This window comes from Monodon monoceros, unplaced genomic scaffold, assembly GCF_005190385.1.
Source record: "Monodon monoceros isolate NGI ecotype Baffin Bay Population unplaced genomic scaffold, NGI_Narwhal_1 Super_Scaffold_13, whole genome shotgun sequence".
Taxonomy (NCBI): domain Eukaryota; kingdom Metazoa; phylum Chordata; class Mammalia; order Artiodactyla; family Monodontidae; genus Monodon; species Monodon monoceros.
In genome coordinates, this window is record NW_021703769.1 from 77,343,945 (window position 1) to 77,360,002 (window position 16,058).

Here is a 16,058-nt window from a genome sequence, read left to right on the forward strand (position 1 = left end):
ACCTACTTTTTTTTTTTTTGGCCCATGCCGTGAGGCTTGCGGACTCTTAGTTCTCCGACCAGGGATTGAACCTGTGCCCCCTGCAATGGAAACGTGGAGTCCTAACCACTGGGATGCCAGGGAACTCCCTTACCTGCTACTTTTTATTTTGCTCATGCCCTGCCTCCACACAGCATCCTCCTGCTCAGGAGGAGGAGGCTGTCCCACCTCCTAATTCCAGAAATACCCTTTCCCTTCTCCATTAACAGTAAAAGCCCATCTGAATTTCCCCTGATACTAAGAAGACTTTCCCACCTGTTGAATGGGAGTAATAATAGGTCCCATGGCTCCTTGAAAGGATCCAATGTGATGACGACTGGAATAACGCCTTTAATAACGATTATCAGTAAATTCTTCAAGGGGAGGCCTGAGCAGAGGCTGCATCACCTGCCCCCTACCCTGTGAGGCCACACAGTCTTAATGGCCAGACGAACTTAAATAGCCAGGCCGCGTCCTTCCGGATGCCCGACGGTCAGGCCCCGCCCCTCGGGACGCTCCAACAACAGGCCCCGCCCCCTAGACGGGCCAAAGACCAGGCCGCGCCCCTCGGGACGCACTAACGGCCAGGCCCCGCCCCGCGTGCGTGCACCGCCCTGCGGAGACGTGCAGGCCCTCGCGAGGCCAGAGGCTGAGGTGGCAGCGACTCTGCCGACATGGAGCTGCTGCAGATGCCGGAGTTGATGGGGCTGTCGCTGTTGCTCGGGCTGCTGGCCCTGATAGCGACGGCGGCGGTAGCGCGGGGGTGGCTGCGCGCGGAGCAGGAGACGTGCGGCCGGTCGGCAGGTTAGTGGGGCGGGGGCGCGTGGGGGCGACCTACCGGACCTGTCGCTCCCGGCCTCCCCGGGGTCCGACCGGCCGTTTGGGCCTGCGGGGATGCCAGAGATCCCGCCCTCCCTCCGGCCTCAGTTTCTCCTCTTGGGACATCAGTTTCACTTTGGGACGACCTGTTAGAACCTAGGCCCCGCGCTACCGAGCTCTCCGTGGCCGAGGCTAAGCCGCCTGCCCTCGGAGCCTGAGCTTCTCCCCGGGGCTGCTGCGGGGACGCTAGGAAACTCTCTGGCGCGCTCCTTGTTCGTTATTTTCTGAAAACGGGGAGGAGGGGACGGACATTCGTTTGTGAACGCTCTGGTTCCCCGACATGCAGCGTTTATTGGGTACCTGCTACCTCCTGTAGGCTTCGGGGTCTTTTCCTTTAGGGAGTCCAGTGTCGGGTAAAAAAGAACAGGTGAAACTGTAAGGGAAAAATATAGTGTAGTAGGTTTCATAGGAAGGTCAGTACTAGACACAGGAAACCCAAAGGTGGGAGTGGTCAGCCCTGCTTTTGTCGGTGGGCGGGGGGGGGGTGTCAAGTAGGGAACACTTGACGTGGGGTCTTGAAGGATAGACGTGTAAGAGTTTGCCAGGGGGCCAAGAGAGGGCGAATATTCCTGGCAATGGCAACATGCGTGAAGCCAAGGAGGCCTGGAACAGCATTTGGTTTGACTGTAGTGGGAGGGGAGAGGGGAGGGCTTGTTAGACAAGGCTGGAGAGGCAAGCGGAGGGCAGGCAGATTTGTCTTTGTATGTGGCCTCGGAGCTTTCTTCCTGTAGGGATTGAGGAGCATCTGTAGCGATCTAACATATGCCAGCTTTGCTCCTGGCCTGATTTTCAATTAAGTTAGCTATTTGATACAAAAATGACTGGCACCATTTCCAGCCCCCGGGATGTACTCAACTCACGTCAGCTACCTCTCACCTCTGGGTTCTCTCTGGGATTCCTTTGAGCCCTTTAATGGTTGTGTTGGGTACTGTGCTTGTCATTTTGTATATATCATCTCACCCAATTCTCAACTTCTCTTTTAGAAAACCAAGGCCCAGGGCAATTACCTGAGATCAGGGTCACTGGATTCCGGTGTGCACATTATCCCCCACTTAGAGATGTCTGGCCAAGAATCTGCATTCCACTGGCCATTCTGTGTACTTGCTGAGCTGTGCCTGCCCAGAGAGGGCGCCTCTTCTGATGTGCAACGAGGTGCTATACGGTTATGTTATACACACTAACAGCAGGCAGCCTCCTCAGGATCACTCAGTGGTAGAGATGCAATGCAAACTCAGGTCTGATTCCACAAAGCCTCTGTTTTTTTCCCATATCCCTCTCTTCTTGAGGACAGGGGCCATATCTGGTCATCTCTTGTGCCTCTGTTCAGTGCCAATCATAGGTGGTCAGTAAGTGCTTATTGAGTGGTGAATGGACGAATGACATGGGCCTTCCTTATAGGCCAAAGAGCAAATGGACTTCCACCTGACAAGTCCTTGAGATCCAAGAAGCAGAAACAACATCAGCGGATTCACAAGGAAAAGCCTCAGCAACACAACTTCACCCACCGCCTCCTGGCTGCAACACTGAAGGTACATGGTGCCCATGCACAGGACATGTATACAGAGACCCACACCCCCGTAGACTTTTCCTTTGTAGTATTCTGTGCATGTTACAGACCCCTCTGCCTCTGACCAAAATCAGTGGGGATGCCCCATCCTATCCCTTCTCATCACATCCCATCAGCAGCTTGCTGTTAATCTAAGCAACAGGGCTCCAGAATCATGGCTGCATGGGTTTCCCCATTTGCCCAAGGGGTTCCTGTTCATACTTGCTGCAACCCTTCCCCTAGAGCCACAGTGGGAACATATCTTGCATGGACTTTAGCAGCAATGGCAAGTACCTGGCCACCTGTGCAGATGACCGTACTGTCCGCATCTGGAGCACCAAGGACTTCCTGCAGCGGGAGCACCGCAGCATGAGAGCAAATGTGGAGCTGGACCATGCCATCCTGGTGCGCTTCAGCCCTGACTGCAGGTGGGACAGGATGGAGCCCCAGGTTTGCCTGCAGAAGCCCTGACCCAAGCTTATGTCCTTCCCATACCTTGTTTAGGGTGGTGAGGGGGGACCCAGGGTCTCCCTTGAGGTGGCAGAAAGGGAACATCCAGACAGCTTGAACACCGCCTGAGGCTCCTTGGAGGGCTATGGAGCTACATAGCAAGGAAGCAGAGAGGGGAAGATCTCTTCCTCCTTGGGAAGTACCAAAGCCTGACTGCCAGAGTAGTCTTGGAAGCTCTAATGGTTTTCTAAATCCTAGAGAGAAGCTAAAGGAACCAGAGCTATGAGAGGCTTACCTTGTAAGGAGTTTTAAGAGATTTTGAACTAAGGGTTTAAGTTGTGAGCCTGGACTATAAGTCCTGAAGGGAGATCTTGATTTTCCTCAGAGCCTGCCTAGCATAGGACCTGGCACACACAGGTCTCTGTGCCCAAAGGAGTGAGAGACTTGTCTGCTTCCTGTCTCTAGAGCATTCATCGTCTGGCTGGCTAACGGAGATACCCTCCGTGTCTTCAAGATGACCAAGCGAGAGGATGGGGGCTATACTTTCACAGCCACCCCAGAGGACTTTCCTAAAAAGCACAAGGCAGCCATCATCAACATTGGCATTGCTGACACAGGTGAGGCACTCAGAGGATGGAGCTTGCCCAAGGCAAGAGGGAATGGACCCAGTTTTACTTACTGAGTGAGCGAATGCAGCCTAAGAGTTATGCTTAACCCCAGTGTGACAAAAAGGGCCCTGGCTCTGGGCTCCCCTGGAGTCCTGGGAGCCACAGCAAGTCCCCTGGGGGAGGCAGGTAATAGCCACAGTCTTCAGCCAGATCCTTATCTGTGGTGACCCTTGGCTTGGGAGGGAAGCGTGGATACATTACACTGGGCAGCAGATGCCTTCATAAGTCAGTCGATCAGGTCATGGACCTCAGCCCATGGCACTCCCCTCGCCCTTCAGGGAAGTTCATCATGACTGCTTCCAGTGACACAGCTATCATCATCTGGAATCTGAAAGGTCAGGCGCTGTCTACCATCAACACCAACCAGATGCACAATACATTTGCTGCTATATCCCCTTGTAGCAGGTGAGGAAGGAGGGACTTTGGCCTCGGGCATGGGCAGAGGTTGGGGCTGGGGGGCTGGGGACAGAGCAGAGAGCCAGCTTCAGAGAGCAGAAGGGGCAGGCAGTGTGGAATCAGGACACCTAGATTCAAGTCCTTAGTCTCTATTTCTCCGTCCATAGTTTTTAAGAGGTTGGGGTGGGGGTACTAAGTATCTTACAGCCTGGCTGTGAGGATGGACTGAGGTCATGTATAAAAGCAGTTTTCAAAGGTAGCGTTTTAGCCACAAGATTAACTTTCTCAGGAAAAAGTTTTGGCGGATTTGCAGAAAAAGATGCCCTTAAAATTAAGTTTTAATGCAACCTGGGTTGTATGGCAGGTTTGTGGCCTCGTGTGGCTTCACCCCAGATGTAAAAGTTTGGGAAGTCTGCTTTGGGAAAAAGGGGGACTTCCAGGAGGTTGTGCGAGCCTTTGAACTGAAGGGCCACTCTGCAGCCGTCCACTTCTTCGCTTTCTCCAATGACTCCCGGAGGTGAGTGACTCCTCTCTGATTTCTTACACGTGACTTGCAGCCCCTCTTGGCATCCAGGATCCTTCTGCCGTTCTCTGCAGTGGCTCTGAAGTTGGGGGGGGGCGTGCCTGGCCCGCAGCAGGAAGTAGACATAGCAGTGGAGTTGGCTTCCTAGCTGGCGTCCCTAGCACTGTCCCAGTGCCCTCCCCTCCAGGGTGTGTTGGGGCTAGAGCCGTGACTTTCCCTGCTGCAGGATGGCCTCTGTCTCCAAGGATGGTACGTGGAAACTGTGGGACACAGATGTGGAATACAAGAAGCAGCAGGATCCCTACTTGCTGAGGACAGGCCGTTTTGAAGAAGCAAGCACCATGCCGTGCCGCCTGGCACTCTCGCCTGACGCCCAGGTTTTGGCTTTGGCCAGTGGCAGCAGCATTCATCTCTATAACAGCCGGCGGGGTGAGAAGGAGGAGTGCTTCGAGCAGGTCCATGGGGAGTGTATCAGTGACTTGTCCTTTGACGTCACTGGCCGGCTTCTGGCCTCCTGTGGAGACCGCGCAGTGCGGCTCTTCCACAACACCCCTGGCTACCGGGCAGTGGTGGAAGAAATGCAGGGCCTCCTCAAGCGGGCCTCCAATGAGAGCACCCGCCAGAGGCTACAGCAGCAGCTGACGCAGGCCCAGGAGGCCCTGAAGAGCCTGGGTGCCTTGAGGAAATGACTCATGGGAGGGCACAGCAGGAAGGATCTGGCCTTCTGCCTTCGCTGCCGCGGCTCTTCCCAAGTACTCCCCAGCTGGAAGCCTTTTGAAAGGGGTGTGCTGATTTTCTTAATCGTGACTCCTCTCTCCTTTTTCCCATTGAAACTATTCTTGCCTACTTAGATCTCTCTCTCTCTTCTTGCTGGTGTGACTCCTGACCTTACTTGACCTCCCAGGCCAACGACCAAGGTGCTTCTCTTTTTCCTGGGCCCAAGGGGTGGAATCTGTCTCCACCAGGCACTGAGGAGAGTGGTAATTAGAAGAGAAAGAGAGAACATGGTCTTTGACCTTGTGGCAACACACCCTGCTATCCAAAGAAGTGTGTAATTGTGGGACTTCCCTGACGGTCCAGTGGTTAAGACTCTGTGCTCCCAATGCAGGGGGCCTGGGCTTGATCCCTGGTCGGGGAACTAAGGAAAAAAAAAACGACAAAGAAGCTTGTAACTGTGGAGGCAAAACCTAGGGAACACCTGAGTACTAACCAGCAGTCTTGCAGGGATGGGAGATTGGGAAATCTTCCAATTCCATAACTGTGGTATGGCTCAGGGAAAGGCTGATCTTAACCCAGCAAAGCACCTAACTTCATCAAAAAGTGATGAAGGGATTCATTCTGTGCCTCAGTTTTCTTATTTGTGAAATGGAGAATAATTATCTCTTGACCTCATTACAAAGATGTTGTGAGAGTATGAGGGTATGAAGTCCCTAGATTTGGAAGAAGAGTAGAAAAGAGTCATAACATATGTTACCTGTTGTTCCATATCAGTTATTAACTACTGGGTTAAAACAGGGCAGTTTGAAACTCAATTAGAAAGAAACATACCCCTTGGGAAGGCCAAGTTTCTGGGACTTGATCATACATTTCATATCTGGTTCTGCTTTAAGTTGTGTGGGAGAATCACAGAATCCCGAGATAGGGCTCTTCTCTTCCAGGAGGTTATATCCTGTTTGAGGAGAACTTCTTTTCAGTTCACCAAACATTTGAGTGCCTACTCTGTGCCTAGCACGCAGCACTGGACCCTGGAGATAAGTATGAATAAGACATGGTTTCTGCCATCAGAGGTGGCTGGTGGGAGAGAGGTTCACATGTCTGTGAAGTGCTTTTGTTAGTTTATTCATAGCTGGAGAAGGCTGTTGTAAAAGTCAAAGCGAGGGAGAGGATTGAATCAGGACAGAGGCAGTGAATATGGAGTTGAAGTTGAAGGGTAGATTTGATAGATTAGGTATTTAGAAGTTCAAATTTTGGGACTTTGAGGACTGCTTGGATGTGAGATGGAAATGAGGAATCTTAGCACGACTTGAGCCTAGGGAAAATTTACTCATCCAGAATAAATTCTTCGTCCCTCTCCCTAAAACTGGGACCTCTGCTAGTCACCCCCAACTCATAGAGATATTTGAACAAGTCACAACCTTGGAGTTATCCTTAGTTACTCCCTTTTCATACTCTCTCCGCCCTACTGCACTACTGCCGTCCACTCCACCAGAAAATTCTTTTGGTTACATTCCAGTTTATATCCTGAATCTGCTACCTCTCTCCATCTTTTCTGTTACCATCCTGGTTCTAGCCACTGTCACCTACTGGACTGCTATAACATAGCTTCCTCATTGGCCTCCCTACTTCCTCTCTTGCCTCGTTAAGTCACTTTTCTATGTAGCAGGGTGATCTTTTAAAAATGTAAACCAGATCCCATTGTTCCCAAGTTAAAACCCTGAAAAGACACCCCATCACAGTTGGAATAAAATCCAAAACTCTCACCATGGCCTACAAGGTCCTATGTAATCTGTCTTCTTCCTTCTTCCGTGACCTTGTTACCACTTTCCTCCACCAAGCCAAGTTATTTCCAGCCTCGAGGGGGACTTGTGCCTATGCTTTTCCCTTTGCTTAGAAGCATTTTTTTTTCTTCTGTTGGCAGTCTTGTCATGCTTGTCATAATTCAGTTCTCAGTTTCGATTATACTTCAGAGAAACCCTCCCTGGCCACCCAGTCTGAAGTAGCCCTTTACACCAATCATATCACATCCATCACATTAGCTTATTTTATTTTGCATTACTTAATGCTATCTGAAATTATCTTGTTTGGATATTTGTTGGCTTCAGGGGTTTTCAGTTTAAATGCTTATGGATGTCAAGTGGGTAATATAAGTGGGTGATTTGGGCCACAGTCGTCTGGGTGTAAGACAGTAGGAAATGGAACTGAAGTGATCTCTAGGGGGCATGTGTCCTGGGTGAGGGGCAGGCGTGGCTGCGACTTAATATTCAGGATTCCAGCAGAAGTTGCCTGTTTCAGAGAAGCTAGAAGTTGGCAATTCATTATAAACAGAAAAACTTAGGCACCGTGGGGACCAAACAGAATGCTACTGTGGGCAGGATGCAGACCAGCAGTCTCATTGAGCTTCTGGATTGTTCATTAACCCACTGGAATGTGACAAGACTCCTTGTCGGTCTGATTTGCTCTGTATCCCACACACAGTACCTGGGATAGAGTAAGCACTCAATAAATGTTGAACTCAAACCAGAGCAGTTGACAGAAATTTCAGTACCCTCTGTGTATTGTGGTTTTATGTTCCTAAGAATAGACTTCTGATTGATAATACTATGCACCTGGGTCCTGGTGAATACTTGCTTTCTGATTGTTTGAAGAATGAGACTAAAACACTTTGCATATCTGCTTGGCTCTGGCTTTACTCTCGTATATCCAGGAGAGGAAGTGACCACAGAATGTTGAGTTACGGAAGTCAGAAGTCTTCAGTTCCAATTTCAGCTGGGGCACTTACTGACTTGAGACCTTGAACAGACAGATCACTTGACCTCTCTGAGTTCGTTTCCTCATCTGTAAAATGGGAATAAATCCTGTCCTTCGTGCTTTGCAGGGCTATGAATTTCTAATAAGATGAATGAAAGCACTACAAAAAAGTCAATACAGAGACTTCCTGAGGACAGAAAGCTCCTCTCACTAAAGATGAGGCTGCTTCTCTTGTAAGCATGGAGAAGTTACCTAGATACTCATGTAGCCTAGAGGCCACCGTGGTTTTTTGGTAAAAAATCCTTGTGTGTGAAGGCAGTGTTAATACTTAAATATTACTATTTCAATGTGTGTAGGTTTGAAATTTTTCAAAATAAAAACTTGGGGAAATATTTTAAAATGGTGCTTTATAGGTTATTTTTATCAGTCATCAAAAATAGAAAAAAATATTTAAACCACAAAAGTGCACATCTAAAGGCCTGTTGGTAGTCTTCATCAATTTCAATTAAGGTAATGAGAATACTCTTATTTAAAAGATGTTCTGGGGGATTCCCTGGCTGTTCAGTGGTTAGGACTCCATGCTTCCACTGCAAGGGGCACGGGTTCGATCCCTGGTCGGGGAACTAAGATCCCGCAAGCTGCACTGTGCAGCCAAAAACAAAAAAGATGTTCTGCAATTAGAGATTATAGGAGGTAAGTAGGAAGCACATACTCTGGTGATGAGTTATCAATGATGATAGGTTGGGACTTCCCTGGTGGCCCAGTGGTTAAGACTCTGTGCTCCCAATGCAGGGGGCCCGGGTTCGATCCCTGGTCAGGGAGCTAGATCCCACATGCATGCCGCAACTAAGAGTTCATATGCCACAGCTAAGGAGCCCGCCTGCCGCAACTAAGACCTGGTACAACCAAATAAATATTAAAAAAAAATGATTATAGGTTATATCAGAGACTCAGCATTGCCCCAAACTGGCCACATATCTAGAAACAATAATTTGGGATTCATGTTCTCCTCTACAAAATTCCAGAAATATGAGTCTTCCAGGTGATCCTGGCTTGTTTTGAGCACACAGCTCTTGAGGCTGAGGCCCACTGATAGAACAGGTTGGCACTGCAGAATCAGCCACAGCAACCGAAAGCATGATTCATATACGCAAACCTGGGAATGTCTTCTTGAGATTGTGACTGTATGTCCAAGTCTTCATTTCTTCAAGCTTCCAACTCTGATCCCGGGGTTCAGGGCAATTGGAAAATGAATGTGGTTTCCACTTGCTTTCTATTCAGTTTGAGTCCATTTTCATTTTCTTGGTCACATTAATAGTGGCTAACGTTGAGTGCGAAGCCTTCAATCCCTACCAACTCACTATTGTTTTTGCCTCAGCAAAACCCAGTAACCAACCACATCTTAGTTTTTATTTGGTGAAGTCCCACTTCCCCAAATCTTAATCTGTACAATTTATAGGGGATAGACCCAGACCCTCCATGGTGGGCATATAACCAATCAGCATATTCCTGGACTTTGCCAGAACTTTAGAAAAGTGAAAATATGTTTAATTTTCTGCTGGGATTGCTTAGTAAGTTGGATGTAAAGAAACTATGTGTAGTCCTGTCCAAGAATTAAGCCAACACAGGAAAGCAGCCAAAGATGTAGAGAGATGCTGTGCTAAGGATGCTGCTTGTTTAGACAGCTGGATCCAGACACACCTGAGGTTGCCACCACTGGACTGTCAGTTATAAGAGCCAATAGATTCCTGTTTATGATTGTCCGTTTGAGTTGGGATACTCTTACTTGCAACTGAGAGAGCCTTGACATCAGTATTATTAGAGAGTCCAAGTAAATTGCCCAAAAGTCACATAACCAATAAATGGCTTGCCCAGATCTTCAAGTTTAGGCCTATCTAGTGCTAAAATACATTCCTTTAGGGAATTTCTTGGCGGTCCAGTGGTTACGACTCTGCCCTTTCACTGCCGAGGGCATGGGTTCAGTCCCTGGTCGGGGAACTAAGACCCCACAAGTTGTGCGGCCCGGCCAAAAAAATAATTAAAAAAATAAATTCCTTTCATTTGCAAAGCCAGAGGCAAGAATACAAATGAAGGCCCACATGCCATGCCATGTCTTAATATTTCTTATAAATTAAGCCAAGCTCAAATATGTTCTGTCCTCCTACCTTCTTATAACTTCCTGGAAGGCCAAGTTCAAATTTAGAATTCTCAGACTCAGGTCTGTGCCACAAAGTGTTGTCAAAGCCAACCATCGCATGATCAAGGCTGTCCCCCTTTTCCCACCTGATTCTTTCCCACATTGCAAGAGATACCCCAGCCCGCACCTCACATGCCATCATATCCCTGCAAGACACCACCCGCCCCTTGGCCACCAACCGCTCGGGCCTTAGGGTGTGCACCATGGCAGCCCCACCTTTGGGAGAATGGACCTGGTGAGAGGCTGGTACAAGCCCTTGAAGCAGGCTTGTGTCTGTTTGGACAGGGAGTCCAGGGTCTAGTGGATGAGATGGGGACAAAAGCTCTGGGTGGTCACATTTCCCTGGTCCTGCAAGTGTGCCTCGTGGGGACGGGCATGGCAGGAGGAGGGCCAGGACAGGTCCCTCCGGAGGAGTCCTCTTTGCCCACATCTAACACTATTAACACTGTGTTGACCACACTCCATCTTTTCTCTGCAATTCCAAGTTCACTATGCTAAGCTCTCCTCAACACGTCAGAAATGTAATACAGTATTTTATTGTGAGTTCCTGGGGGTTCAACCAGGTATGTATCAGAGTTTTTCCAAAAGTTCTGGATACGTGAAAGCAATCTTGTGCGTTTTCTTTACCGGTATCTGTGGTCTGATTACTGACTCTCCATTCTGACCTTCAAATTCTTCCAAGCATCCCAGAGACCAGCTGCACCCAGGGTACCAACATGGAAACCATGTACACCTTGATCCTTCATCACAGTCCTAACCACTGGGCCGCCAGAGAATTCCTATACCCTTTGATTCAAAAGCCCTCTTTTGCATAGTTTCTGCACCCAATACTCAGTGCTTGCCACTGGGAAGCAAAGATGGATAGATGGCATTCCTTCCATCCAAAAGGCGCTTGATCTGGTATCAGGAAATACAATAATAGTAACAACAGCAAATACTGAGTATGTGGTAGGCAGGGTTGTAAGTGCTTTGTACACATTAGGCTATTTAAGCTTCACCACATCCTACTGGGTAGATAGTGCTATTCCTATCTTAGAGATGGTGAAACTGAGAAACGAAGAGGTTAAGGGACTTCCCTAAGTGACAGAGTTAGGATATGAACTTGGCTCCAGCACTTGTGTTCTCAACGCACTCTTATGCAGCCTCCCAGCCATGCCTGTACCCAGAACGTAGGCCAGAATGTGGTTACCTGCCATCAGCGAGGCACAGCCCTGTGCCCAGTACAGTACCTGGTACTCAGAAATGACAAAATGAGGACAGCCAGGGTATTACTGAATATCACAGAACCTGTGTGTAGAGGGGTCTGGAAGTAGCAAGAGAGGCTGGAGAGGAAGAAAAAACAGGCTAACTCAGAGAGGCAGATGGGAAACCAGACCCAGTGTCAGGAGGATGGGTAAGGAGAGCTCCCGCCCCTCTCCTTTTTTTCCTTCCTCCCTCCCTCCCTTCCTTCTTTCCTTCCTTCCTTCCTTCCTTCCTTCCTTCCTTCCTTCCAGGGATAGTTGCTAAACATCTTCCATGGGCTATATTTGGAGTATACAAGATGTTTCCTCCCTGTGGCTGTGGGGAGAAGGAAGGCCTGGATGTACATGACTACGTTACAGGTCTCAAATAAATAATATTTTTGTTTTCTTGTTTTTTATTTAAGGAGAATATTTAAATAGTAAAACCGGGTCAGAGCTCCTTAGTCTGCCTTGCAGATTCTTTCTGATCAGGGCCTCAGCATTGGTTCCCAAACTGGGCTACACATAAGATCATCTTTTTAAAAATACACTAAATGTACTTTCCTCTTGTTTGGACAAATTTCTGTGATGTGGCAGCAGAACAATGATCCCCACCCCCACCCCCGCCACAAAAATGTCCACATCCCAATACCTGGGACCTGTGAATTCGTTAGGATACGTGCTGTCTTAGTTTGGGCTGCTGTAACAAAGTACCATAAACTGGATGGCTTAAACAACAGAAATTTATTTCTCACAGTTCTGGAGGATGGGAAGTCCAAGATCAAGTTACTGGCAGATTTGGTGTCTGGTGAGAGCCTGCTTGCTGGTTCATTAATGACCATCTTTTCGTTGTATCCTCACATGGCAGTAAAAGGGCAAGAGAGCTCTCTGGGGTCCCGGTTATAAGGGCACGAATACCAATCATTCATGAGGGCTCGACCCTCATGACTGAATTTCCTCCCAAAGGCCCCTCTTAATTAAAAAAAAATTTTTTTGGCCGTGCCGCACAACATGCGAGATCTTAGTTCCCTGACCAGGGATAGAACCCTCACCCCCTGCGGTGGGAGTGCGCAGTCTTAACCACTGGACCACCAGGGACGTCCCAAGGGCCCCTCTTAATACCGTCACACTGGGGGTTAGATTTCAAAATCTGAATTTTGTGGTGTCACGTTCAGTCAGTCCACTGCATGTGCCAAAGGGGAATTAAGGTAGCAGATGGAGTTAAAGTCACCAACCAGCTGGCTTTAAAATAGAGAGATTACCCTGTATTATCTGCGTGGGCCCAATGTAATCACAAGGACACGATGTCCTTAAAGGTGGAAGAGGCTGGCAGAAGAGAAAGTCAGAGAGATGGCAGCAGGAGGAGGACTCAGCCTCATGTTGTTGTCCTTGAAGATGGAGGAAGGAGCCATGAACCAAGGAAAGTGGGCAGCTCCTAGAAGCTGGAAAAGGGAAGGAAACAGATTTTCTGCTAGAGCCTCTAGGAAGGAATGAATGAACCTTGAACTTGGCCCAGTGAGATCCCTATCAGACTTCTAATCTACAAAATAACACACTTGTGCTGTTTAAGCCACTAAGTTTGTTGTGATTTGTCACAGCAGCAACAGAGAATACAACGATGTGTTACGTAAAATATCAAAGTGCAGAATAATGCACAGAGTGTGCTGCAACCAGTTGTGTGAATATGTACTTTTGCACATATGCTTGTAAACAAGACGAGTGGGTCTCGACATTGGCTGTACATTAGGGTGATCTGGAAAGCTTAAGAACAAATCCCAATGGCCAGGCTGCAGTCCTGTAAATCAGAACCTCTAGGAGCGGGGGGACGGGGTTAGAAGTACCCAAGCATTAATATCTTTTGAAGCTTCCCACGTGCAGCCAGGCTGAGGCCATTGGTATAGACTGTTTCATCACTGGAAGGTTAAGCATTGGGGAACAGGGTGACTGTGGGACCAGGGAGGGAAAGAGAGACAGACTTGCTTTATTTTTTTAATTTTGAACTTCACTGTATACCTTTTTTAAAAAAATTATTTATTTGGTTGCACTGGGTCTTAGTTGCGGCGGGCGGGCTCCTTAGTTGTGGTATTTGAACTCTTAGTTGAGGCATGCATGTGGGATCTAGTTCCCTGACCAGGGATCGAACCCAGGCCCCCGCGATTGAGAGCACGGAGTCTTAACCACCACGCCACCAGGGAAGTCCCTTCACTGTACCCCTTAAAAAAACTTTTTATCATGAAAAATTTCAGCATATACAAAAATAGAATAGTATAACGAACCCCCACGTTTCCATTAACCAGCTTCAACGATTACTAACATTTTGTACCCTTTTAATTTTCTAGCATGTGCATGTTATATATCAAGATAAATAAATAAAATGAAAATAAAATACATGTGCCAAAGCTGTACCACAGAGAAAACCTTGGGGACAGGGCCCAGGAGCCTGCGTGTTTTTTTTTTTTTTTTTTTTTTGGCATGCGTGATCTTAGTTCCCGGACGAGGGAACGAACCCGCGCCCCCTGCAGTGGAAGCACAGAGTCTTAACCACTGGACTGCAAGGGAAGTCCCCGGAAGCTGCATTTTAACAAGCTTCTTGGGGGTCCTCATGGTTGGAGCAGCACTGGGCTCTCTCTGCCTCTGACTGGCCATCACTGGCTGTTTTCTTGTTTCTTTCTGGCACTTCTCATTAGCAAGGCATCAAGGACCCATGCCTGTGAATGTTTTGAGGGGGTTTTTGAACCGTTTCCATTTTTAGCCCATGTAACCTCTCTTTTAATGAATTCCAGTAGGTTCAGTGTTGCTGCCTAAGGACACACAGGGAGCGCCCACAACCTCCTACAGGTCTCCTTGACTCATCAGGACTGTTGTGTGGGCCTTGGTGGCCTTACAAAGGAGCACAGCCTACAAAGTGGCTTTCAGAGGAAGAAGACCTGATCCAGGTCCTCTGTCTTCTCTCTCAGCCGGGCTCTAACACAACCCAAGAAGGAGAAAAGAGAGAACGTCAGCGTAGTTCAGGCTCTTAGTCTTCAAGGCTTTTCCTCAAACAGATTTTCATAGATACCAGTGCGAGAGATGAATACACAGGTTCTAGGCTAGAACCATGAGACTCAGCAGGTTCCTCAGACCCTGTCTTCCACTGAAGCAGCCTGGGTGAGGAGCTCAGCTTTTTGGGAGGTAAAATAAAAGGAAAGGGGGCTTCCCTGGTGGCGCAGTGGTTGACAGTCCGCCTGCCGATGCAGGGGACACGGGTTCGTGCCCCGGTCCGGGAAGATCCCACGTGCCGTGGAGCGGCTGGGCCCGTGAGCCATGGCCGCTGGGCCTGCGCGTCCGGAGCCTGTGCTCCACAACGGGAGAGGCCACAACAGTGAGAGGCCCGCGTACCGCAAAAAAAAAAAAAAAAAAGGAAAGGGCCGAGAGAGGTGAACGCAATGCTCTAGGGGGACCTAAGCAAGGGTGGGATTACATGCTTTTGGAATAATGGTGGAGGAGGTTGAGTCTTAAAAGATGGGTATTTCAGAAGGAGGATGGCAACTGGGGAAGGAGAGGGGGTGGCATTCCTCAGGGGAGAAGCAGTGTGAGTAAGAGCACAGAGGTGATGTGCAGAATCTGTTCAGGGAACAGGGAACAGGTTTATTCGGCTGGAGCTACGAGTATGGCAGGAGCAATGGCACAGGAAGCCAAAAAGAGAATTTCTGCCTGCAAGGCACTTTGTGGTTTACAAAGCTTGTCCGGTTTCTACCTCACCAGGTCCTTGGTACAAGCCTATGAAGTACAGAGCCATTGTTATTGAAGTCATTTCACAGAAAACAAAACACAGAACAAAACTAGGATTCAGAGTGGTTAAGTGACCTACGCAAAGCCATGAGACAAGTTCATGGCTGAGCTGGGATTCCGACCCAGGGTTTCTGCCTCCTAGCATTCTTTTCCCTGTGACTGAGATCATATTTGGGACCCTGATTGACACTATGGTATGAGGTTGAACTTGGGCAATGTGGAGGCATGGAAAGGATTTTGGAAGAGGCCTGGTCATCAAAGGCGCACTGGCCCTGGACACACGTCCTGGTTGGGGGAGGATTGAGTGCTACCTAGGAGCTAAATCGCTCTGACAAAGAAAGTGCGATGATTTCCAGGTAATGTGGATGGGGCAGAAAGGGAGAAAACAGCTGATGGCAGGCCCTAGAGAGAGCCTGTGGGGAGGTGTGGTGGTCATTCTCTCATTCATTCATTCGATAACACTCTATTAAACACCTCATCTGTGCCAGGTGCTGTGCTAGGCATCGGGGATGTGCTGGTGAACTTGACGATGGGGTCCCTGCCATCACAGGGCTGCCATTACAGGGGATAGCCAGATAATACAGAGCAAAGGAAAACCCAAAGAACTTCTAATTGTGATTAAACTTATGATCTTCAGGGATATCTGAGGACGTCCACCCAGGTCATGTGGCCTTCAGGCTGGCTTCTCCTACCTGCCTGTGGTGGTTCAGGGGAGCGAGGCTTCCTTCCTCCTGCTTGAAGTGATCTGGGGAAGGCTTCATGGAAGAGGAAGCATCATGGCTGGGAATTCATTCATTCAACAGATACTTAATGATCACCCACTGAGTGCCAGGCTCTGTTCTAGGTGCTAGGGATAATCAGTGAACAAAACAAAAGGGACCATGTTGCTACCTTCATGGAGCTACTGAAAGGAGATAGACAG

At 48.6% G+C, this 16,058-nt stretch overlaps 1 protein-coding gene across 1 annotated transcript; it reads left to right on the top strand.

Annotated features, from left to right (window-relative positions):
• The first annotated feature begins 667 nt into the window (after window positions 1-667).
• Window positions 668-11,969, top strand: TBL2 (transducin beta like 2). Its single transcript, XM_029221958.1, has 7 exons — window positions 668-822; window positions 2,296-2,426; window positions 2,687-2,871; window positions 3,359-3,510; window positions 3,840-3,966; window positions 4,322-4,474; window positions 4,707-11,969. Exons 1-7 carry the CDS (start codon window positions 693-695, stop codon window positions 5,167-5,169), a joined length of 1,341 nt encoding a protein of 446 aa, XP_029077791.1. The 5' UTR covers window positions 668-692; the 3' UTR covers window positions 5,170-11,969.
• The last annotated feature ends 4,089 nt before the right edge of the window (window positions 11,970-16,058 follow it).